The sequence below is a fragment of the Ammospiza caudacuta genome, chromosome 4 (genome assembly GCF_027887145.1).
Source record: "Ammospiza caudacuta isolate bAmmCau1 chromosome 4, bAmmCau1.pri, whole genome shotgun sequence".
Classification (NCBI taxonomy): Eukaryota; Metazoa; Chordata; class Aves; order Passeriformes; family Passerellidae; genus Ammospiza; species Ammospiza caudacuta.
Window position 1 is genome coordinate 23,847,109 of NC_080596.1, and position 26,620 is coordinate 23,873,728.

The 26,620-nt window shown below is 38.8% G+C and overlaps 1 protein-coding gene across 1 annotated transcript in view; it reads right to left on the reverse strand.

Annotated features, from left to right (window-relative positions):
- The window catches only part of WDFY3 (WD repeat and FYVE domain containing 3), a 152,750-nt gene that overhangs the window by 58,758 nt on the left and 67,372 nt on the right, over nucleotides 1-26,620 (reverse strand). The window contains exons 7-16 of the mRNA XM_058804209.1: nucleotides 26,223-26,415; nucleotides 23,667-23,853; nucleotides 20,833-20,999; nucleotides 17,796-18,263; nucleotides 16,343-16,441; nucleotides 13,990-14,183; nucleotides 11,391-11,848; nucleotides 9,383-9,466; nucleotides 3,938-4,115; nucleotides 1,114-1,328 (exon numbers count right to left, since the gene is read on the reverse strand). Of these exons, the coding sequence (XP_058660192.1) occupies nucleotides 1,114-1,328; nucleotides 3,938-4,115; nucleotides 9,383-9,466; nucleotides 11,391-11,848; nucleotides 13,990-14,183; nucleotides 16,343-16,441; nucleotides 17,796-18,263; nucleotides 20,833-20,999; nucleotides 23,667-23,853; nucleotides 26,223-26,415 (2,243 nt within the window). The remainder of the gene's footprint in view (nucleotides 1-1,113; nucleotides 1,329-3,937; nucleotides 4,116-9,382; nucleotides 9,467-11,390; nucleotides 11,849-13,989; nucleotides 14,184-16,342; nucleotides 16,442-17,795; nucleotides 18,264-20,832; nucleotides 21,000-23,666; nucleotides 23,854-26,222; nucleotides 26,416-26,620) is intronic.

Genomic DNA, 26,620 nt, shown 5'->3' on the forward strand with positions numbered 1-26,620 from the left:
TTGCCTATAGTGGCACCAAATCTAATAGCACTTTTTAAAAAAGACAGTAATTGCTTGCAATAAACATATCTTTTAACTAAGAAAATTATCCAATGCATAATTATGATCCATAACATATTTGTTCCATTCAAAACAATTTAATTTTGGAACACATGCTCTCAAAAGTTAACACTATGTTGAATAATCAAGCACTTTTGATAAAGCAATTTTTTCATAAAATAAAGCAATTTTGATAACTCCCTGCTCATCATTTGAAAGGAGGCTGCTGCATTCTGCAGGAGAACATCAGGACATTTGATGATGCATGTCCAGCAAGGGGACTCTTCATGAGAGGCAGATCATAGACAGAAGTAAGCGACTTCAGAATTGTTTTACCAGTGTGTCTTATTTGGTTGGGGGAATCATTTCACAGCTATCAACACCTGTATCTCTAGATAACTACACTATCTCACTATTGAGCTACCCAGGCTATCAGTGTCTCTGCTTAGAGACACTGATAATGTAATGTGACTATGAGCTAAAGGGCTCCTTGCAGAATCCCTTCTGACACAGCTACATGTCACTGAGGGGAACCGAGCAGCTGTCCTGGCTACAGGTCAGACAGCCAGTGATCCATAGGAAATAATACAATTACATTCCCTCCTACAGCTGAGATCACAGAACCCCAGGACAGTTTGGGTTGGAAGGGACCTTTAAAGGTCATTTGGTCTAAGCCCTCTGCTGTGGGCTGGTACTGCTTTCACTTACACTAGGTTGTTCAAAGCCCTGTCTAACCTGACCTTGAACAACTCCAGTGATGGGACATTCACAACTTCTCTGGACAACCTCTTCCAGTGTCTCAGCTCCTTCACCATAAAAAAGGTCTTCCTCAAGTCTAATTTAAATCCAGCCTCTTGCACTTTAAAACCTGTAGCGCTGCTCCTGTCACTACAGGCCCTGGTAAAAAGTCTCTCTGTCAAGAGACAACCTATTTGATGAGAAAAAATGGGATATTGTGCTATCTCTACCACATCAGGTCCCTAAGGCTCTCTACCACTGCCAGCCATTTACAGAGAGCCAGGGACAGTGCAGGCTGCAGGCCTCAGTCCAAGTGAACTTCAGGGCTATCCTGACCTCAACACCATGGGCTGCAGAGCCTGGGAGGCCAGCCTTTCAAACATCCTTTGGAGTGGAGGATGCAAGGAGTGGTCCTCATCTGCCAGAGCAGCACTGCATCTTTGCAGAAGTCGTGCATGGAGCCCAGCTTCACACATGACCTGCTGGTTTCTCTCTGTGTGCACCAGAGACTGCAGGATGTTGGCCACTGCCAGCTGCAGATCCAGCGCATGCTGTAAAAGAGAACAGCACAGGGCTTGAGAAAGTGCAAACTGAGGAGGAAAATAGAAGAAAGGCTTTATACATAATAATAGAAAAGAAACTACCATTACCAATAAATACAGAAAATTTACTATACTTAAATATACATGCATGCTCTTGTGTGTTTTCAGGGTGTGTGTGCGTGCACATGTCTGTGTGAAGAAACACTCTGCACAAAAAAGGGTAATTAGTTAGACAAAGGATTAGCAGAACTATGGTCAAGAAAAATAATTCAGGTAAGAATGGTTAAACTAACCTCTACTTTTCACCAGCAAAGAGAGCCAGCTTAGAGAGAACTAGAAACTATTATTTTTGTGACTATTAAGCTATTCCTAGTAACTTAGAAACATAATCATTTAGGTTGGAAAAGACCTTTAAGATCACTGAGTTGAACTTTTAACCCAGCATAGCCTAGCCCACCACTAAATCATCTTCCCAAGTGCCACATCTACATGTCTTTTAAAGACTTCCATGCCTGGTGACTCAAACAGTGCCCTAGGCAGCCCATTCAAGTGCTTAACAAACTTTTTGGTGAAGAAGTTTTTCCTAATATCCAACCTAAACTTCCCCTGGCACAACTTGATGCCATTTCCTCTCAGCCTATCACTTGTTTGACTTGTTGGGACGGCCCCTCCCCTTGCAATAACCTACTTTCAGGTAGTTTTAGAGAGGGGTAAGGAACCTCCTTGAGCTTCTTTTCTCCAGGCTAAAACTCCCAGCACCCTCAGTTACTCCTCTCAGGACTTGTGCTCCAGACCCTTCCTCAGCTCCTCTGCTTTTCTCTGGACAGGGTCCAGCACCTCAACATCTTTCCTGTAGTGAGGGGTCCAGAGCTGGACACAGGATCTGGGGTGCAGGCTCAGCAGTACCAAGTATGATCACTGCCCTGCTCCTTCTGGCCAGACTTGGTGATACAGGCCAGGATGCCATTGCCCTTGTCGGCCACCTGGGCACAGCTGGCTCATACTGCAGACCAGCATTCCCAGGTCTTTTCCAGCCACTCCAGCCTGTAGCACTGCCTGGGATGTTGCAACCCAAGAGCAGGGCTCAGCACTTGGCAATCTCACACAACTGCTCTTAGCCCATCAATCCAGCCTGCCCAGATTTCTCTGCAGAGCCTTCCTGCCCTCCAGCAGATCAGCACTCTGGTTGAACTTGGTGCCATCCACAAACCGACTGAGGGTGTACCTGATTCCCTGGTCCAGATCAATACAGGTAACTAAACAGATCTGGACCATTGGTCACTGTCATTGGTGGTGAATGGTGTAACTCCATTCACCACCACTTTGGGCCTGGCCACCCAGCCAGTTTTAATCTGGCAGAGTCTCCAAACACTCAAGCCACGACCAGCCAGTTTCTCCAGGAGAATGCAGTGGCAAACAGTGTCAGAAGCTTTACTAATGTCCAGGTAAACAACATCCACAGCCTTTCCCTCATCAACCAACAGGGTCACCTTGTCACAGGAGACCAGGCTAGTTAAGCAGGACCTGCCTTTCATAAAGCCATGCTGGCTGGGCCTGATTTCACAACTGTTCTGTACGTACTGCAGCATGGGAGGTGTAATGATCTGCTCCACAGCCTTCCCCAGCACTGGGGTCAGACTGAGGGGCCTGTGGGTCCCCTGATCTTCCAGGACAGTCTTGTAGATGGGCATCAAATTGACTAAACTCCAGCCAGCTGTAATCTTCCTGATTAGCCAGGACTGCTGGTAAATAATGCAAAGTGGCTCAGTGAGCACTTCCACCAGCTTCCTCAGCACCCTTCGGCAGAATCCATCAGCCCCAAAGATTTGTGAGTGTTTAACTTGTGTATCAGGTTGCTAACTAGCTTCCCCTTGGATTATATGGGCTTCATTCTGCTCCCCACCACCACCATAACCTCTAAAAAACTAAAGACGTATGCAACACAATTGTCAAATTTATGTCATGAAGGCAGAAAGTTACCACACTCATGACCAGTAGAGACCAAGAAAGAAGAATCCAGTAATTCATGCAAGCTTTCAGAACTTTTTTTTTTAATAAAAAGTATTTTTCAGGGAAGACATTTTAAACAAAAAATCCATAAGCAACTTCCAAAACTGTCCAACAAATCCTTCATATACAAAGACACTTTGGGCTGGGAATTGTACAAAGCAGTCAGTATAACTTAGAACTAGAACATATTTACAACTTTAAACTTTAACTAGAACAACTTTAGAACTAGAACATATTCTAGCTCCTTCAGTGTACATAGCCCAAGATATGATGTTCAGTCCTGTGTCCTCAGAGTATACATTAATACCTGATAAATCAGGGAAAACATGAATTAATCACAGTGCTTGGAAACTTATCTGATGGCCACTTCAGACCTTTCTTTAAACTTACATTACTAACAAGAGTTTGAAAGAGATAAACAGAAGAAAGCCCATGAAACAAAGCAATTTCTTTCAGATCTCTATGCCACCAGTTATACAATTCAATCTGTGAAATATATTAGTTTTTCACTACAAAATGAGAGGACATCACCAGCTTTCCTATTTCCCACAGCCATTCCTTCCCCCAGCAACTCCCAAAGCTTCAGACCACACATTTTTTTCCCTTACCTCTGGGTGTGTTGCTGATCCAACAGAGGCCAGAAGATCCAGCATTGCAAGCATAGCACCAGGGTGAATAATGACTGCATCAGAGCTTTGTATGGATGTGGGTCCTGTCTGGAGTTTCACATCAGCTATATTTTTCTGAGGGCAAACAGGAGGTGTTGAAACAGAATGATATGTGTGCCTGCAGGACAGAAAACATCCCATGGTTACAACACCCAGCTACTATAAGCTCTGCATTTTTCAAACAGCTGTAAAATTATATTGGCCTATAGATGTTACTCCCTTTTCCTTTATCTTCCCTCAGTTAGACAAGTGTTCCTCTTCTCAAACCTTTTGGGCATGTTTCCCTAAAGACAGCCTGGAGAGGTTTCAGTATCTCAACTTTTCTTGAATTTGGAAGTGTCTTGAAACATGGTTTCAAGAATTAAGAGATTGTTTTTATTGCCTCCCTCTTTTCATTCTAGTTGCAGAGGTGGCACACAACTGCAGTGAGCAACCTACCACTGCTCCTGTTCTCTGGATGTGTGTCCCCATTTGCTTTTCATTAACAACTGGTTATGAAATGTATTATCACAAAACTCCCAGCCTAGGGGAATAGAAAGGTGGTCTCTGTGCTCATGCCAGCAATCTGTATGTTCTCAGTTCTTCCATGACTGCTACAGCCATTTGGTTTTACATGAAGATGCTTTAGTCTGACCCAGGGAAAAGAGGATTTGACACACTGACTTAGAAGCAACCACTGGTGCTGAGAAATGCAGACATGTTCTTCATTGAAACTCCTGGAGGTATCAGTTTGATGCCACTCTTCTTTCAGCAAGGGTTTCAACACACAAACAGCATGAGCAGCTTACTGAACATATGCTTTCAAGATGCTGCTTTAGAAGCAAAAGTGAGATTGAAAGACTCGGGCTCACCACAAAAAAAAAGAAAACCAGAACACACAAGAAACCCCCAAAAGAAAAAAACTCATGAACCCAGGACAACCCCAACCCAAATCGCCATAGCCCACAGTATTTATCATATGCTCATGTGTAAGAAGAAATAGAACAAACTCTGTGTAAGAAATTTTTTTTATGATCACATATTGTCCTTTGTTTTACAACTGAATACAGCAAAACAAGAAGAGTTTCTTCTTATCATATCAGTTGAAAGAACTATTTCCTCTCTTCTGTTCTCAGTGACAGAAATTTACTCAAACCCTGACCCTAGCACAAGTTAAGACTTTGAGACTGGCTGTTCCTCACCCTCTAGACACTTCCAACAAGGCAACCCCTTTGTCCTGGGAAAAACAGGACATAGATGGCAAAGGAGGAAGGCTGCAAACACAATTCTGCGCTAAACACAGCCATCAAGCCCAATCCCCCAGCAAGAAACACATCTATGGGGGAAGGCTGAGACATTGGATTATTCAGCCTAAAACGGGACAACAGGAAGCACAGCACAATCTTCTGTGCTGGCTGGAAAACTGGTTCAATAAATAATGTTCCAATAAAAAGGTTCCTACTGAAAAGCTTTATGGCAAATCAGCAAAAACCTGGCACCTGAACAACCCAAGAGTACTGTTCAAAAGAGAGTTTTTAAGAAAAATTAGATTACCAATGCTTTACTCATTTAGCTAATGCTTACAGGAAACAGAAAGTAATACGGCAATTCTACTGAAACCAATTGCTAAGAAAAAGATCTCCCTAAATGAATTTTTCTAGTGTTTTTTATCAACCCTTAAGCCATTAATTTTCTAAACTTCTCTGTCAGCCCCACCACTTATGGAAACATCTAGCAGGTAAGAAAGGCTTTGTTGTTGCTTTTAAAATGAATGGAATTAAGAACAGTGTAACAACTGGTAATACTATCACAAAGAGATGTAATCTCAAGCCTCTGCCCCAACTTACTGCAGAAACTGGAATACAAGCAATTGTTTCTCATGCATCCTAAAAGCACTGCTCTTCATCTGAAGGAGAAAAGCGCACTCTTTCCAATGTCACCTTGAGCATCTTAAAGCAAATTTTACAGGATGCAGTTAAAAAAACTAAATAACCATTTAGATTTAAGAATTCTCATAAGTCTAGCAAAAGTCCACTCCTTAAGACATTCTGTCCACTTTTAAGTACAAATTTTACTTTTAAGCACACTGATCTGCACTATCACGTTCACCTTGTTAGGTAAATTATGAGGTTAAGACATGGTAGGACACAGAGAACATGACAAAAGCATTGCTCACTGTCAGCCACAAGCATAAATATGATCTTGGTCTCAAACCACCTGGACTGCAACATTCCACACAACTGAACAGGCAATACAGTCCAGATTAGGCTTCCTGTTAGCAGACTAAGGAAAATTTTTTTTTAAAGCATATATTATTAAAAGTTTTTCACGTAATTTTAAAATACCTTCTATTTTTAGTTTTTCCATATACATATACAAGGAGAATTTGTATCAATTCAGGAGGGAAAAAAAACCAATTTGTAAAGATATCTCTACACAGGAAAAAGAAAAGAGATCTTACAAAATCCTTCCAAAATATTAATTAAATGTTATAGATCTATGGGTCAGGGTAGAACTTGCAATAAATTAATTTAGCCATACATCCATAGTATTATATGCCTCCTTTGAGGAAGAAGAAGAAGCAGATAAAGGAAAAAGGCAGTGTACACAAGATGACATGCATCTGTATGTCTCATCTAATGTAATAAAATATATAATTTCAGAGAAATTAATTAATTAATATAACTTTAGTTATATAATTAACTGTAATTAATGATGAAAATTACAACAGCATTTTGATCTGGAAAGAAGTTTACTGTAGATAAACCCTCTGCATATCGTTCCCCAAGAGTGATCACTACATAAACTTTTTAAAAATAATGGCTAAAAAGTCTAAGCTACATTCTATTCTCTACTTTACCCTGTCAGGACCAAAATATCCCCAAGAAAAAAAAAACAGAAAAAAAAAGAAAGAGAGAATGCTTATTTCTGCTAAAATTTCCAGCATTCAAAGAGTGGAAAAAGCTGTATTTCTTGATTCAAACTGCACAGGTGTGGAAGAACAATGCATTTCAGGTAACAGGGAGGACAGCCATGCACTGCCATCCCAACCCATGCTGCGGGAGTCCCACCTACTCTGCTTCCATAAAGGAGAACACTTGGAGGGCAGCACTCCACAGGGAAATACAGCTTTGAGACATATCTGAGAGAGAATATTAGCATATCAGTGCATCTAAAACTATTCTAGACTGTATGAGAAACCAGAACTGTGCTATTTTTGTTTATAAGAATTATTTGTGTGCACAGTGTCTGCTTGCTCTTTTAGCCAAACAACAGAGGGCTCTCCCTTAGGCATCTATCTTAGAAGTCAAAAGGCAGAAAACCAGGCCACAACAAGGGAGATCCCAGGGATGCAAAGCAAAGGAGACAGAAAACAATAAGAGAAGAGCAAACACTTCTGTGGGAAGAGTCAACTTTGACCGAATTTGACTGTATCTGACATTTAGGAGGAGAAAAAAATAATATTGGACTACAAACCCCAAGCTGCTTATTTTTGAAAGCAGAAAGATCACAGCCACTGGCACCGAATTCACTAGGAATGACAAACATGATGCTGTGAGAAAGCAGACAGCTGTTCAAACAGACTTTTTGGAATGCCTAGGGTTTTTTTTTTAATTTAAAACATGCTTTTCAGAAAGGATCTGAAAGTCACCCAAGCAAGCATGATCGTTCTTTCTGTCCACTTTTACTTTGAGTCTTACACAATTTGTAACAATCCAAAGGCTTTTTTTGTTTGTGAAAATCCATTTCAAAAGCACTTAACCCCAGCAAGTACCTACATTACTGTACTGGAGCTTACCTGAATTGCTGAAAGCACCCCACAGGGAATGACTTTTTAAACTACCCAATCTTTACCTTGGGCTTTCAAGCAACTGCTTGCATTTTCAGTACCACAAAAAAAACCCAAGGGAAGCCTAATGTATCTATTCATATATAGCTATATTTATATTTTAATTTCCAGGCTGCGTCAGCCACCCATCTGGCAGTCTTGTTCATCACACCCTGGAATCAGCTCCTGTTTGGCAGGCACGGCTTGGGTTCTGCTGCAGGCCTTTGCATAGCTGTGTGTTTGAGTAATTCAGTGAACCTGAGCAGCCCTGCCACCTACACCTGGGAGGACAGCAGAACGTAGCAAAGGGATGGGCAATCTGCAACACTAGAGCTTAATGCAGGGCTGAAGCTGTAAAGAGCCTCCACAAGACACACTGTTTTCTCACATGTTTCTTCAAAGTAAATGACAGGAAAATACTTTGGCAGCTAAGGTTTTTCTCTCTAAACTATAATGTTTGTTCTTAAATGCCTCAGTGTTAGAAAAGAAAGGAAATTACAATCAAGAGGTTCTGGGTTACTGGGCAGGCGCCTTTGTCCAAGCCACCCCTGTAGAATACCCAGGTATGACTTGGGTAACATCACTCAGTAAAGAAAAAAGGTTCTCTTTATTAACCTGCTTTAGTATACACATTCCTTTCAAATCAGTTTCCAAAAGCATCTTTGGTTGTTTTCCTTTGCAAAATATTTTACATTCCAACCATGAAGCTTGATGTCCTATCTTAAGCAGCATATCACTCAAAAATGATCGTATTTTCTACACATGGCACCTGCATGTCAGATAAGCCTGTGTCTTTCAAATGCCTTTTTAGCTCTCAAAAGCAAACCTCTGTCTAACTTCCATCTGTAGATAGCAAAGGGCTGCTCCCTTCCCTGGGGACTCCAGGAAATTTTTTTTTTCGCATTTGCACAAACCTGTAAATAACACAGTTCATACAATAACCTTTATTTTAAAAAAATATTAAAGTCTACCAAATACATTAAGATGCATGAGAAAAGACTGTAGCTTGGGAGTGAAAGCAGGTGCTTGGATTCCTGAATTGGGCCATTTGTGCTTTCTTTCCAAACAGTTTAATTCAGCACGTCTCCACATGATTTGGTAGTCAAGTACTGACAGGTTCATTCTTTACTTTTTATTCTCTGCAATTACTAACAAATGAGCACCTTTACAAGCATCCACCTTCCACCAAAAGTAAGCTTTCTTGAAAAATTAGTCAGGAAAAAAGAAATCCTGCTGTATTCATTGATGTACTAGCACAGTCTGAAGCCCTTTGAACTGTTCCTGAGAGTGTGATATATACCTCCCTTAGATAATTTCTTATGCTAGGCTTTATTTGGTTTTGAAACACAAGCCTAACTTTAAGTGCTATGGGAATCTGGAGACATCTCTAATCTCATCGCTGCCTAGGATTCACTATGAAACATGCCTTTACATATTTTATCCAGTAAACACACAAGTGGAAATGCACTCCTCAGAATAGCAATTGAAGAGAAACATCCCTCCCCCAAAACAAAGAAACACAACAGCAAGAGAGAAAAACTGGAAAGGAGATCAGCTTCTCTTTGAAGGGTCGGTACCTTTTCCTGGACAAAGCTGGCGTACCCCAAGGAGAGGGGAGAGAAGTCTCATTTGTCAGGCAAGGAGGGATCTGTTCTGCACGACTACAGACAAAACAGACAGGGGTAGGACAGAGAGGTTAGAGAAGAAACCAGAGGCCATAAGCTTGTTAGTTTTACAAAAGCACCAATAAAATTGTTACTTGGATCCACCCTTCAGAAACAACATGGATGACAAAGGACAAATTGAACAACAGCCTCAGGTGAACACACAGACATGCAAAGTGAGCACAGGTCTAGTGGTGTGACTCTGCACTGCTTGTTCAGTGCTCTGCTGAGAGTTACTGATACCAGCAAAGCAGAACATCTTTTAATATTCAACAGCAGAAATTCAGAGGAGAAAGTAAAGCTTCAGTAAATTAGATATAACCAACAGGAATAAGAAATAAAGTCAATGTAAATTCAATAATGAATGATGAACAGAAAATTTAAAGAAGAAAAAAATCACTGAAAATAACAGCCAAAAAAAAAAGGGAACTTAGTGAGGTATCTTATGCAACATCACCATGTGATTTACTTACTCCATTGTTTCCTCATTATCTACTGTTGGCCAGTGTCAACTTCTACAGTATGAGTAACACACTCTTAATACAAACTGTCCTCCTGCTATCTGAATGCTTTCATAACACTTCAAAATGAGATCAATTAAACTGATTTCTGAAGTTGGCTTTTTGGTGAATGTGTCAGAGTATGTGTGTGCGTATTAGGGTCATTTTTTTGTTGATTTGTTAGTTAAAATTTTCATTAAAGAAAAGAAAAGCACAAAGATCTCTTGCTTGGGGGCAAGATGGCCCATCTTATTATAACAGGGTCACATACATTCAAAGGCTGGGGTATAAATAGCTTAAAGGTCCCAGATACGAAGGTTAGGTCTGTGTTTCATGTTTTGAACCTTAAATTGTGGCAAAAACTACTTTAAGACAAGCCAATCTTCAATACATATTTCACAAAGTTTTGTTGTCATTTTAAACCTTTAAAACACACTTTTGTTCATTTTGAGTCTCATTACAATTTAAATTCAAGTTGTTTCACTCTGGGAGTGTTTCCCAGTTAAATTTAACAAAAACAGTAATTTACAGACTACCTAGAACTTTAAAGAACAAGCAAATCCATGTAAAAAAAGATGTTTATCTTATGTGCTAGCAAGAATAAAAAGAGGCACAGGGGAGGCCCTATCATCTCTAACACTACTTGAGAGATGGTCATAGCAATAGAGTGTCCACTTCTTCTCCCAGGTAACTAGCCAAAAGGCAAGAGGAAACGGCCTCAAGTTGAACTAGGGGAAGCTTAGATTTGATATTCGGAAAGAAAAAATTCACCAAAAGGGTTATGAAGCATTGGAACAGGCTGCCCTTGGATGGAGCTGAGTCATCATCCCTAGGGGTCCTTAAAATATATGTAGATGTGGCACGGAAGGACATGTTTAGTGGTTGATTAGTAGTGCCAAATTTACACTTAGACCTGATCTTAAGAGTATTTTCCAACCAAAATGATCCTATGTTTTTAAATTAATCATGGTATTCTTTAATCATTTAAAGTTCCATATCAAATGAGACATGAAGTTATGGTATGACATTCAACAGCCAAATTTTCATTTCACTCAGTAAAAGCATAAAAATATAGTTTTTCTAATTATGATAATGCAATCTGTCAGCCTATCAACCAACAGGTTGCTTCAACACATCAAATATAACCATGAACTGATATCTCTATATTAACTTCTGCCACGATAAAAACATCCAACATCAGAGAGAATGCTGTACATCCTGGAGAGCACCAGCAAGCTAAGTCATTATGTGGTCAGATGTTGACACCTTATCCTCCTCTCAGTAGAGTGAAGGAAGAAGTAGATTAAAATGGAAATACAAAAGCAATGAAGGTATCTGAAGAGAACTATTCTGGGGAACACGGATGTGGGACAGGCAGAGAAGATGAAAGAAAAGGAAGAGAAAAAAAGCAAAGGTCATACCTGTCAAAAGAATCTGTTGCTACCTTGTAGAGGTAAATAAAAAGTTTGCTGCAGTGTCTAAGAGTAGGTGACACAGAATCCAGGGATATTAGGTCATCGTCCAAAAGCCTTTGAAAGAGTTGTGTATTTGAAGGGAAGACATTCAAGGGACTTATTTTCCTCAAGTCTGAGAAGCAGCCAAGTAATCGAACAGCATCTGCCAGTTTTTCATACTGGATCTCTGTCTTGAAGAAGTGAGAGTTGGCTGGCTCGTAGCGCATAGCTGCAGTCAATGTGCAGAACACAGTGTGAAGCAGTTCAAACACTTGGTTCTGGTTTACTTTTTCCCAGCCATTCTTAGGTGGTGAGCACAAAGATCTTTCCATGGCAACAAGTAAAGATGTGACGTACACAAATCCACCGACTTTCCTAAAAACAGTTCTTGTGCGGTGACTCTCCCTCAGCACCAAGAGTAGAGCCTGTGGACAAAACAATCAATCAAAACAGGGAAACAACAGCAACAACAAGCAGCAGCAGCATTACAAACAGCCTGGGAAAAGGTAGGAACATTTTTGTTCACAAAACATCGTTGTGGTAGTAAAATCCTCGTGTAACTTGTCAGAACTTGGTAATGCCTGAAATCTCTGAAGGTCAACTTTTACTACAAAAATTCTGAAACTCAAAAGTTTACAAAATAAATAAAAATATAGGGAGCAAAGTAGAACATTGATCCTTATTTAGAAATAAGAAATTACCTTCCAACAGAAAAGACCTGACCAAGCCCAGAATGGAACCTAAAATTGCCAAGTAATTGTCTTAGTGACTAGGTGAAGAGTATCTCTGTTAGAAAGGAATCTTCTCTGCCATCCCACTTCACAAACAATTTCAAACAAGAGAAGGCAAATGACTTCTTTCAGCAATGAGAATTCCAAACCTTGGAGCATCCTAACAGTCTCCTAGAAATCAACAATGTGGAAGCACCTGGCAGCTATGAATCCACAATGGAACTCAAATATAACAACTCAGTTAGCAAATCCAGGCAGTAAAAAATCAGCCAAATACGCCCACTTATTTTTAGCTTTCCTCTATAAATCTCTGAATTGGGACTGAGACTATATTTTAAGAGTTTCTTCTCAAAAGTAAGCCGTAAAGAGAAACGAAAGGGGATAAAACCTTATTTGCTGAACAAATAAATGCAAAGCCATGGTATAAACAGCAGAAAATACATGAACTTAGGTACTAGAGAATAATACTCATTATCTGTGAAATCAGGGGGTGGAGAAGCCCCTCCGTACAGCCAAAAACATATGCAAAGGATACCTGTCATGGGAAGTTTGACCCACGTGTGAATAAAGAAGAAAAAGTCTCCCTACAGAAAGCATCATAAACAACAGAAAAATGTTACTGATACAGAAATATAGGCCAGAGAGAATCTTCCATGACTGAAAGTTTACTTCTTCAGAATCAAGCTGTTTTTTTAAGCACTCAGAAGATGGGTAGTGAAATAGCAAGACTGTCGTTCCTCTGAAGGCACTATCTCCTTTCTTGACAAACTTGAACAAACAGTAAGAGACACATCACCACACTGTTCTGGGCTGTCAGTTCCATAACCAAAACTTCTGAGAACAGCATCAAGGGAGGACAAGTACAACAGGTCAAGAGAAAGACAGAAATCCTGATTTTCTCTTAAATCCTCTGGGGAACTCCAATATCTTTTCTTTCCCCATAAATATGGTGAATAACACATGCTCAAAAATTGCTGAAAACCTTCCCAGACATTACACAGTAAATGAATAGTTTTATTACTAGCTTTCCTTTGGGTCTTTTGGAATAATATGAAGATGTTCATCTGCCAGAGAAATACTACAGCTCCTTTGAACAGAAATTAACCTTGATGTCTGAGTTGTCTTCTTTAAGACTAATTTGCTTTCTACTATTTGCCTCAGCTTTTCTACCCTAAAATAAATCAGTATTTTGTCAATTTAAAAAATAACATTAGCTACTCTGAGGAGAAATTGTGGGTCTAGATTAGCAAATGAAACACTTAATACAACAGGAAACAGACAAGAGTTTTCTTGCTTCTTCCTCCACTCCAAGCCTTACTTTCTTACTATTCCATTATTTTGCTTAAGCAAGTTCTTCAGCTTTATCTTCTACTATGATCACTACAATTTGCATTTATATTAATTATTTCAGCATTCATAGATACAAATTGGTAAAATAAGATGCCACAGAAAATGCAAGCCAGAGCTGAAAAATAAATGTATGTTACTTGCTTGCTTTTTTTTTCCTGTATGTATTCCCATTATTTTTAACTCAGTAAGACCCCAGCAGGGAAAATTGTCATAACTGTAGAACCTCATTTTCTATCCACAAATATGATGATGCTAAAAACATATTCACTAGCCTACATCTCCAGTTCTGAAGCTTACCATTGATATAGATGGCAGAAAGGAAAAATAAAACCATGGATCAAATATATGTGTTTCAACTTCAGAGACAATCCACGTACTAAGCAAACACCACCCATCCAATCCAGCTCAATCCAATGCCCTTCTCAGTGTTTTCTCTCTTGGAACCACACTGTAGGGGCAGGAGTGCAGAAGAACCCTTCACCTACCCTCAGGATGTCAGTTTTAAGCTGCAGCTCCGTAGGTGGGGCCGAGTGCATCAGCCCCAGCAGGGTGCCCATGTCATCCTCTCCACTGGGGGACAACACCAGCTGCTGGATGATCATCAGCGCGTGCTGGCGGCACTGCGGGTACTTCACAATGTTGTGCACGCACCTGGCGCCACCAAACTCCCTGAAAATGCCTGCTCAGAAACAAGGTGGCAGAGTAAGCACTTCAACAGCAAGCAAAATATAACCAGTGGAAAATAATGACAACAAAACAACACCAAAGGTGTTAATTTTCAGTTCTACAGAATGAAGGGCAGAGTTTTAGCTCTATGGATGTGTAATGATTTACTACTATTTTTCCTCCTCTAACACAAACAAAAATAGAACTTCAATGTCTTCTGACAAAATTTTTCACTAAAGGCATTGTGTACAAGGATGGAGGTCAGCTCTAAGAATTTCCTCAATAATTCTGTTTCTCCAACAGCAGTTACTCTTTACAGGCTAGAGGTCAAAGGGTCTCAGGATGAAATAAAAATGTACCAAACCCTCCATGTTTTGTGAAGACCATATACTGTTCTGGTTTAGGGTAGTATTATCTTACATTTAGTAATAACCTAAATGCAATATTAACTGAAAATATAACTGGGATGTTTCTGGACATGAGCACTGGTTGAGAAGTGGTTCAGTCTATCCACATCATTTGTAAGATTCTGCAGATTTTTTATGGCAAGACCTATCCCTGTAGAGATTAAGCATAAGTCAAACTAAGTTTTTCAAGTTTGCTGGTTACTGCGATAACCAAAAGTTATATGAAAATTTATTCTGAAAGCATTACAAACCCCAAAGTGTATATATATGGCATATATAATGTGTGTTTAGTACAGTGTCAGCACCTAGAACATTGCTCTTATGTTAATTACTGAAGATGAAAACTGACTGGGGAAATGGATCAATGCTGTATTACTGCATCAAAAGGGATAATTTTCCATGTGATGATAAACTCAAAGAGCAGTTTAAATGACCAAGTTCAGGATTAACAAGTTGATAAGTTGTTTCCCTCTAACATATATATATATATACACATATATATATACACACAGACATGAATACCACTATCCATTTCCTGCCTCCTGCTTTCTCTGATGTCCTTTGGATCAGAGATGGATTCCGTGCAAAAGGAGAGACCTCAGACCTTGAGACAGATGAGCTTGTTGCACTCCTTCACAAGTAAAGTCCATCTCCTTTTTGGTTTTCATAGAGACTGGGATAACATTTTATGTTTGTCCCACTCTTTGTGTAGGTTCTCAACTATCCAGCAAACCTGTGTGGGTCTGACATCCAAATTTCCTGTTGAAATGTAGTTGGCAGTTCTGCAATACTCTGGAAAGCTTATCAGAGACTGGTTTAAGATCAGACACCAAGCACTGAGTGTGGTATGAATCACTGCAAGGCTGTGCCTACTTATGTTTCTGTGATGACCTATAACCTCTGCTGGCCTCTGGATACAGCACCACTGCACTCACATCAGTGGCCAAACTTTCTGAGAAATAGTTTCTCAGCTCCTCCTGTATGCTCTGTCCTGCTCCAGAACTGGGAGACCTACTGATGAAATGAGGCCCTTGAACTCTCCAAGATTCCTCAGAAAGATCATCTGTGGCATCATCCCAAATTGCCGATGTCTTTTACACTCCTGCTGTTGTTTCTCCAGTGGATATTCAGATATGAAATCAGTCCTGAGAAGCAGCAAGGAGGTCCTGATGCCTGGTTGATGCTTCCTAGGTGACGTCAGGAATGCCATCTAACAGCAGTCAAGGGTTTGTTGCAAGGCAGGTGGATGCTACCACAGTCTCAAAATCACTAAGTCTTGGTTAATGAACTATAATACAAAACTGCCTTACATTTACAAAAGGACAACTGTAACAGAGCCCTGTGTGTACATACTGACTGGGAATAACTCTTTAATATAAATGAAAAAACAACTTTAACTAAAGGTACAGGCATTACATTATGTAGACATGACACTGTGAACACTGAACTACTATTTCTAATTATGTGCTTAAAGTTTTGAATATCCAAACAGTCTTACAAGCACTACCATGAATTATTATAGACCTGTTGAAGAGTGATGGGGTCTGGTGTTTGCCTTCAAGTAAACAATACGAAAGAAATTTAAGTTAAACACTATCTTGTTCTCCTTATGTTATGCACTCTAGGCTATGCTGTCTATTCTCTTTGCTAGGAAAACTTGGCCAGAGAGAACGTGTATTTCAGTGTAGTTGAATACTGGCCTGAAGATAGAAAGTCAAGACATTATTTTCTTCATACATATCTTGACAACAATCTCTTCACTCACCTGCATTTGTGTTTGATCCTTGTAGTAGTACTGTCAGGGTCTCCATAACCAATAAAGCCAGCTGCTTTTGGTCCTCAAATGAACTATTTCTTGAATCCACTACAAAAAAATTTCAGAAGCTAAAGTCATAGAAAATATCACTCTTTTCAAAGATGTTTCTCAATACTGTCCACCAACACTTTTACTTTATTTGCTTCCCCAGAGAGCATGCAACCCCACCATTTTCCAAAGCAAGCTGTGATTTAGTCTACACATGCATTCCTGGGAAAGCTTAACTATGAATCATACAAAAAGTTAATTTTATAAAGACAGTAATATAAACTGAGGTTTTAAAGCACTGTGAGCTCCACTGTGAGTGCCTGGCATTGCAGCTATTGTTTCTTTGAGCCACAAATGACACCAGTTGAAGATTAACTGCATCTGCTCTTGTTCAGTTTTCAGTACCTGAAAAGAGAAATTCCGCACAAAGCCCACAAAACTACACTCACATAATTACAGCAAACGTGCTGATTGCTTAACAGGTGTGGCAGACCAACACTGCAATTGGCATAGTACACACAGAGAAACACTCCAGGAAAAACAGTGGGGGTTTGGTTATTTTAACTTACTCTAACAAAAAATAAAACCCAACACAAGGACATGTGCACCCAGGTAGCACCCTGATTAGATGACATCCATTTATTTACAGGAACATAAGAACTGACGTGTTTTCCAATGGAGTTGAAGGGAACAAAGCTTTCCAACTAACCTACAGTTATCACTCACTAATGAAGCCTCATACAATTAAATCCAGGTGAAACATCCAGCAGTTATGGTTAAAAATTGTGTCATTGATGCACACAAGCTTGACTGCAGTTTGAATGAAGAATGCAAAAGAAATTGTCTGTCTGTGCACGTAGGCTCCTATGGCACGTGGCAGAGCCTGCCTTGGAGGCCTAGTAGCTAGAGCTTATCTGGGATGCTCCAGTCTGGAGACAACTCACCTTCATTTATTTTTTTAATGCTTAGAAAAATGTAGACCCAGCTTATAAAAAAATCTCCTATTAAGAGCTCAGATATGTACTCTATAGAATTTTTTCAAATCTGGGGCTAAACACGAAGTTACAAAATACCTTTTGTTAGGAAGAACATTGATGGTGTGCATTGTCCCTATACTTTTTTCACATTAAGTAACAAATATTGAACCAGTACATCAAGAAATCATTTACAAAGGAAAATATGAGCTCGTACTACTTCGCATTCATACAGCATCATTCATTAAAGTTAGCCTCGAGCTTCTCTCAAGAAACTGAGAGAAGCAATTCCAATGAGCTTTTAAGATGGCACAGCAATCCTCAGCAGAATTCAGGCCTTGAGGTACATGTTCAGACTCTCTCATTTCTCCTAAATGCAAGACTTCACTATTTCCAGCCAAAAAAGACAAGAATTAGAAAAATGGAAATGGACACACTACCTTGATCATTCAGTGCCTGAGTGGGATCTTTCAAAAGGGCTGCATATTTATGAAGAAGATTTACCATCACCTCCAGAAGCCCCACTTCCCTGAAGACATCCTTAAAGATGTAATCATGACGAGTGAACTTCAAGAGTGTCTTCATGGCAATGATGCTACACTGAAAAGAAGCGCTGGATTTTAAAAGGATGCTCACACTGATCAGTTCTTTACAGGGTATGTAATTCAAGCTGAAGACAACCAATTCCAGCATCTCAAAGTATTTGGTCTGCACTTCTGGAAGTTTCGGAATTTTCTCTGCAAACTGAGACAATGTGTGCTGCGATTCCAAAATGAAGTAGTTGGCACTGTCCGCCATATAAATATTCGTGATGGCATCAAGGATGATTTGTGCTAGATAGTTGGTTTTTGCTCTCAAAAATGCATTCTGGAGGACAGAAAATGCTTGAATATTCCTCACACTATGACCTAAATCAGGAAATAAAGTGGGATGGGAGGAAAAAGGAAAGAGAAAAATTCTTAATCATCGTAAACAATGAATGCACTTATTAATAATGATCCATGCATTTTAATAAGTAGGAATAAAATAACAGCGTATGATGGTCACTTTTAATAAAAACATCATTAAAATTAATTTCAAAAAAGCCTCTGCACATGCACTTACACTGTGAATTCCACAACCTACTATTCTTTAAGATGGTATCTTAATATATATTTGGTAGTAAGAGTTTATGTAAGCAGCTAAAGGTGCTGATCAGAGATAATTTCTTTAAAACAGATAAGTACACTGATTTAGTGTTAAAATGTACATGGGATACAGTCCTAGAGACAAAACAAAGCCTGCTCAGGATGTACCCACACCATAGGAGAACTCATTATAGGAACAGTGATACATTCTATGTTCTGTAATGCAGAACACAGCCCTTGCAGCTGGGAATAAAAAAGCTATGGCAGGGTCCAGTACTATTAACAATTAAGGAATTAAAACACAGGGAAAGAGTTGTAAAGCATAAAGTAGCTATAATATTAGCACACAAATATCTCACAGCTTTAAAGCTCAGTCACATTTCTATTGTAAGTACCTTCAAGTTCACTGATGTCTCATTCACTTAGCTAAAGAATGCATCATTTATGAGTGTGCCCCAAAATTTTCAATGGGCAAATATTATTCTTATTCTACTCAAAAGATGCCTTAAATTCAACTTTTTAAACTTCTGTAGGAATAGTACAAGACACAGTGGACAGATCCCACAATACAGAAAACAACTAATGGTAAAACATAACCAACAAAATACACAATCAAGAGTGAGAACTTTAAAGACAATCTAAACAAAGCATTTAGGATGTTTTAACAATAATTTTTTTTCCAATAAAGGTATATGCAAACTTTTAACCTGATTTAAAAACCCTTTCATAAACAAAAAATTCTTATTTATTATGTATTCTCTATGGCACACTACTCTCTTCATTTTTGTAAACTAAGTTGTCCAACTGAACAGTAAATTCAATTCAATTATCTTCATGCCTAGCCTCCCCACCTTCCATTTCAGTATTTCTCCAGAAGGCAAGAGAAAACTCCCTAGTAAAAGAACATTGGAACAATTTCACATCTGGAAGAATATTAGTTACATTACAACACAGTTGTTCCTAAAGGGCCTTATTTGCATGCTTTCTTTATTATGAAAATGTTCAAATGAGGGGATTTAGAGCTTCTTAAATGTGACAGGAACATAATAGTTTCAGATACAACTATTAATATTCTAACTTAGTATCAACAATTGTTCCAGGCAATCAAGTAGATTAATAAATTATTTTTGATTATTAGGAGGACCCCTGAAAAAACCAAATTCTAACCAGCTTTTCAGAGTTCAGGAACTAAAATGATTTAAATGGAAATAACTGAGAAATTAGTAAATTGAGAAAACACAGTCTCCATAAAAAGACAATTTTCCAACATTATGAAAAGCAAGTAAAAGGAACAGAGATGTCCTGACAAACACCACAAAGTTCAAGAACTCTTTTGCAGATTGCAACAGACCATGGTTTTCTCATAATATTGTATCAGACAAGCTGATTAACCTAAAAAAAAAATATTATTATCAAAACATGAAGAAATTAAACTCTTGAGTGTTCACCTTCTTTCTCTATTTAGTGCAAAAGAAAAACAATTCCTAAGAACAATGAACTCTCTCTCCATACCAGAGAATGGAAGTCACTGTCCAAGGAACCTAGGATGTATATTCATTAGTCTATAAATCTGTAAATGGAATCCTAGAATTAACTTTTCTTGTGCAGTGGTATATCTCATAAAAGTTCAAAGTAGCTCCACAGTCACTATTAAATTCCAAACTCCTTAGTTACATAGAAGACTAACCTGAATTTTAAATTTATGAACAGGATATGAAACCTAAGTTTATTTTTATACAACCCTTTCTCCCTCAAGACTTCCTCAACCTTATCTCCAAATTGTAACTGACTGGTTTCAAACACATCACAGATTTTATCACTCTGATTGCAGTGGTGATGAAATCACAGATTTCAGCTCACAAGTTACACTTGCCTGAGCTGACAAAAGTTAAGAGAAAGCAAAGAGGAGAAGGGGAAGGATTTAACAAAAAAAAAAAAAATCCCAAAAAACAAGCAAACAACAAAGAAACAACAACAAAGAAAATCAAGCCAGCACATCAGCCTTTCATATCAATTTAGTAAGAGAGCAGCTTAAAACACTATAAATCAAATCAGTGCATCTCTCCAATAAGATAATCTCTTCAAATCTCCACATAGAAAACTGTCAGCTCTACAGTGAAGAGGCTGGACCTGTCCCCAAAGACAAAAGCCCTAAGCTTTCTTCTTTGGGTACCAACCCCAAAATAAAATACTTGAGACCAAAATAACTGAGTATTTGATACAGAATCTTAGGTAAAGAACGTAGACTTAGTTGCAAAGGGTTTGTCCAATACACAGCTGGCTCTGTATCTTGTCACTTGCACTTAGAACAACAAAAAAGTAAACAAAGAGAGAAAGAAAGCAAACTCACCTTTGCCTGCAGGCTGTGGGACTGCAAATCCAGGCAGCAGGAAAGGTACTCCAGTGGTAACACCAGCTGGCTTTAATTCATTGACACCGTATGTTGTTAAGGAAGTTATCAAATTAACTAAGTCCTTCAAAGCATCCTTAGATTCAGCTTCTTTTGCCTGTTCTAACCTAAAGAAAATATAATAGGATCAAGTTAGCAGCACTAGTTTATCTGAACTCAAATCACTTCAGTAAGGTCTGGTTTATTCTATCAGTTTAGAGATTAATTTTACTGCCCGATTCCTGCAGTATTTTCCATGTCCATATGTCATACCATTAGATTATTCAAACATTGGACTTAAAAGAGCAAACAGTTATTTGCCATAGGAATTTACCTCATAAATCTCTTCTTGAACTCAACAGTCAGCAGAGAGACATGAAAAATTACATTAAGAATCCTCTCACAGACATGAAAATACTGTACAGGAAAGTATAGGATAGTCTGTAATTAAATAGATCTGCAATTAACTTGCTAGACTACATCTGCCACTTTGGGAGTGAATATTTTGTGCTAAGGAAAGGGTATCTTGGTAAAGGATAGCACTCTCAAGCACGGGATGAAGCACGCTCACTAGAACTACAAACTCTTACCACTTTGAACACAAGAGAATGGAAATGCTAACATCCCATTCCAACCATTTACTGACAGGAACACACCATCAGACCAAACCCTAAAAACTGACTCAGAATCCTAACACCATCCTCATTTTCCTGCTACTTCACCACAAATAAAATCATGTTTAATTATTTACTAACTGTAAACTGGGGTCCACATTCTTCTATAGACTCAGGCAGTACAAGCTGTTTTGCTTCTTGCTGACAAATGATTGTGGGAGCCCTTTACAAGCAGCTCATTCTGCATCCTCCATCTTCTTCTCAGGCAGATGTGGCTGAGGCAGGAACCTCCTTCAAACAAGAACCTCCTGCAAACAGTCACTACTACAGAAGCACAGAGCTCACCTAGTATCATTCTACTAATCCTCCACATGCTCTGCCATTTCACATCATCCAGATGAAATTACCAAAGTGCTCCTCCTGCCCCCACAGATCTTCTGCAATTTCTTACTGAGCCACCTTCTTCACACATCCTTCTGCTTTTCCAGCTCCAAAGCCTTTCTTCTTTGCAGCCAGAGACCCAGTGTCCAGATTTCATACCCTCACATGACACGATGAGTTATCATCATAAAAGTGCCCCAGAGTGAACATGTCTCTGTGGGCAGGTTTGAGCCAAAACAGGGAAAATACAAAACTGTGGTCCATCACTGATCAAGGCATGGGCTCATTTAAGATCACTGTTTCTTGAAAGGAACTATTTTCTTCTAGAAAACCCCCTCAGGAAGAAATGAGGATAACACATTCCTATGCCATTAACCTTTACTGATGTCACCTGATGATCCCAGGTGTCCTCCTTTTTCAATGAGACATTCAAATCCCTAGGCTTACTATACCTTTGGCAGGGATCCCCCATTCTTTGATCTAAGCTTAGAGGAGAATTTGTTGAAAACACTCTATCTACAGAGAATCACTTTAGTACCTCAACATGTAACGTGACAGCATGTTCCCCTCCTATTTCTCCTAAACTCTGGCTGACAATTTCTGGAAAACAACTGCATTTGAATTACACTACTTTGAATTAATGCATTAGTGAATATAACATACTCCAAAACTCCACTTTTAGAACAAGAAAAATAACAATTCCTTAACAGGTGCTTTAGCTTTTGTGGCACCAAAGGTAACTTATGAGTAATTTTAAGTGTGATTAAAAATGTCAAATGCCATGTCTATGTCTGGTATCCATTTAAAACAAACAAAAATCCCCCTCGGAAGTATACAATGTAGTGGAAAATTTAGTTCAAATATTTGGGTGCCAAACCTCAGCATACTAACACCAAAAACAGGGAGATAATATTAGCATTTCTCAGTAATAATGTCTTAAGCATCTTTGACCCAAATATACTTCCTAAGGTGTACATTTACAGTTACCCAGTATGTACCTTGGATTTGTAAAATATATATATTTTTTATATATATAACAGTAACAGCTAAGCATTCTTCTTCAGAACTTCATATTCAAACAAAACAACATAGACTGCCCATAGATTTTACACAAATAAAGCAATAGACATTCTTTTCTTTCTCAGAAAATTAAAGAAGTTTCTTTCATGGAAAGGAAAAAGAGATCATGGATAAATCATATACCAAAGGTTTTTTGGGCAGGCATTTTCATTACCATACTTTTTAATGCATTAGCAGCTTAGAAGTACTTTTAATTAGGAAAATAAAAACTATTCCCTCATAGGGTTCACCAGATTTACATATGGGATTTTTCATTATGATAACATGATAAGACTATATTTATAGAATTATTTAGGTTGGAAAAGACCTTCAAGATCATTGAGTCCAGCTGTTAACCCAACACAGCCAAGCCCACCACTAAACCACACCCTTAGGGAAAACAAAACCAACGCCAACCACTCAAAAATCACTAGTTGCAGCCAAAATTTTATGTTCTGGATTCTCCCTAAATATTTAGTACCAGTTTTTATAAGCAACTGCTATCTTTCCAAAACAAGAAACACTTACTAATAAACCAGTACTAAACAGCAATAAGTTCAACAATGTAGTTTAATAAATGGAAAGAACCACAGAATTCAATGTTTTGGTCTTAATATCTTAATTCCATAACAATCTATAATCACTTATTGTTTAAACCTATTCATCTACTCTTTATTAAGAAAATTTTTTTTGAAAAATTCTCAGTGATCTGTCTGCACTTCTTCAAGCACTTTTGCCTACCTGAGGAGAAGGTCACAGAGGAAGTTGTATCCTTGCCATATCCTAAAATCATCCAACAATGTTTGGGATACATCACTGGAGTCTTTGAGAAAACAAGAAAGTCCAGCAAACATCTCAACTATTTCTAGGGGAGAAAGGTCATCAGACTGCTGCATGTTCTGGACACACGTGGACAAACATTCCTTTTCTGAAAAGAATTGCAGTGGAGAAATTTAGGATTTTACTGACATTAATGACAGCAAGAGCCATAACCAACATACAAAACACAGCAATAAAGTAATTTATTCAAGTATCTCTTGTCACAGAACACTTAATATTACTTGAAGATGAGAAGGATTCTCAAACGGCTTTGGATCAGAACCCTAATCTCTTTCTGCCAACCTCTTCCTCTCTTTTACAACCTTGACTATTGTAAGGAGGAAACTGTAGATAAATACTAATTTTTACCTAAAAAGTCTGACCAGATAACTCAACAAAATAAAAAGACAAATATGGCAACTGTAAGTAATTCTAAACCATATTTTTTCTTTTAAAACACAAAGTTATACAAAGCACTGACTTAAAGTGTTATTAAATCCATACATATAAACCTTTACACCATGTCATCTTATTCCTTCTCTGGCTGGCATCCAAGAGACATAGTTGCCTTGCCCTGTATACTTCTCATATTCCATCAGTTCAGTAGGTCAGTAACAAAGTTTCCTCAAACCTATAGTGAGATTTTAAGTTGCACTCTGTTTTAAAGATGCTCCCTTCAATTATTTGCTATTTTAACTTTGCAGCACGCACAACACAAGCACAAATCTTTCTAGCTAGACTGATAACATAATTTTCCGGAGGTTAAATCAGAGCATGAGAGCATGAAAGGATGCTCCTTTGCATATGATGAAATATCTTTTACTGAATATAAGTTGAGTCTTGTGACAGATGTTCTTATCTCTTAAGTCAGGTTCACTTTTTTAATCAAAAAGAAAGAGGCAATGCTGACTGCTTTTCTTTCTAAAACTCCATTTCACTTTTTAAAGAACCTAGAGTATCTTTTCACATGCCAGCTTCCCTCCTCTGTGGATCAAGCCCATAGAGAAGCAATAATGGTAGCAACTGTAACACACCAAATGACAGTCAAAACTCCATTTACTTTCTTCATTGCACTTAATAACAGCTTCACACATGTACATACACCTTCTACACTCATCAAAAGCCCACCAGAAGCCTATCACCTTTTAAGTCCTAAAAACACTCAACTGGTGACAATGCTGTGCTTTGAGTGACACTGTACATTCGCATCTTTTTGACTGGAATTGGAAACACACTGCTAGCAGAAGAAAAAAAAACAGACTGAAATTTTCTCTGAAATATGTGAGAGCAGGGTGATGTATTCAATAAACCATCAATATAGAGTTTTGTAGCTACTTGCTTCTCAGGGTGTGAGCAACCCAAAATTGGGGGTTTCTTCTTTTCCAGCAGGTGTACACTGCTAAAATGTGTTAGGATGTTAGTTTACTCCAAGCCAGTCCAATTAAAAACTACAAATGCTTCCTATGTTGCCCCTCAGTCTAAAGGCCTTAAATACAATATTAGAAACATATTTTATCAGATTTCTTACCTCAAGTCCTGCATACCTAAACGCTCATATGGTTTTCAATTAGTGCAAAAAGAATAATTTGTACGCAAAGCTGCTTCCAGGGAGCTAATATCCTCTCCAACACTGGTTTTCATCTGCAAGTTGTTGTCAACCAGCTTGGCACCTCCCTCTTTACCAGCTCCTTGCAAAGACAGATGATGACTAAAGTACTACTTTCATTAGCTACCAAAATCTGTAACCAGCTACACAAATGTCCCTGTACAGTTTCCATGCCAGCAACAGCCAGGATCTACTTGTCTTAAAAATGGACAGGAGACAAACTGGAATGATTCTGGATGCTTCACTCATTTAGTGACCTTACAGGCTGGATTAAGCCCATGAGATAACTTAACTTGGCCTTCAGCATGCACAAAATCTTCAATCAAAAGCAAGGTGGGGAAGAAGAGGGTCTGGCAGAAGAAATGCATGCTGATTGAAGTGTCAATCCAGTCAGTGACAGACCAGGGAAAACATAAGGGCTCCAAACCCATCCAGCACAGGTATGGTTCTCAGCCAAGCAAAGAGCCTCCATGGGCCAGGCCCTAGAAACAACATCCTTGGGTTGGGAAAGCTGGGCTGGACCACAGCGGGGGAAGACAGCTGCCTGCTAAGAATGAATGCATCTTCACAGCAAATATTTCTCAATACAGGCAGTTAGTGAAGTTACTGAAAGCCTTTCCTTTTGGTTATCATGAACACTACAGAAAAACATGAGAGGAAATGATCCTTCCAGATTAAACTGAAATGTGAATGAGAGACTCAGCTCTCTCACTACACAACAGCTTAGAAATGCAATCTGCATGTAAATAAGCACATGCCCAAACTAAAAGCCTAGAAGCCCTATTATTTTCATGCCTATTTCCCAAATAAGAAAACTCTGAAAGAAGAGCAGGAAAACATCCCAATAAAAAATACTAAAGAAAGACACATACCATGGATGTACTTCACTACATTGACACTAAGGCCATGACGAGATATGGTCATTAGTACTTCTCCTGCACTCTTCCTCCAAGGCAGGTTATAGGGAGGGCACCATGAGGTTATTGCACTGAACAGAAGCTGGAGATCATCCTTCTGAGCCAGCTCTTCCGCCGGGGACACAAAACTGCACAACTTTACTAGGATCTGAAATGGGAAGTCATTAAACAACTAGCATTAATACCTTTATCACTGAAAATTTTGCCTAGACTTAGTAAAAGGTGAAACATTCTTCCACTGAGGAAACACATTAAAAAAGGTAATTTGCTGTTTTCTCTTTGTATGTTCCTATACTTTGAACACAAGACAAGGTTATTTGACACATGGTTATTTCAAGTCCCAGTTCAGTTTA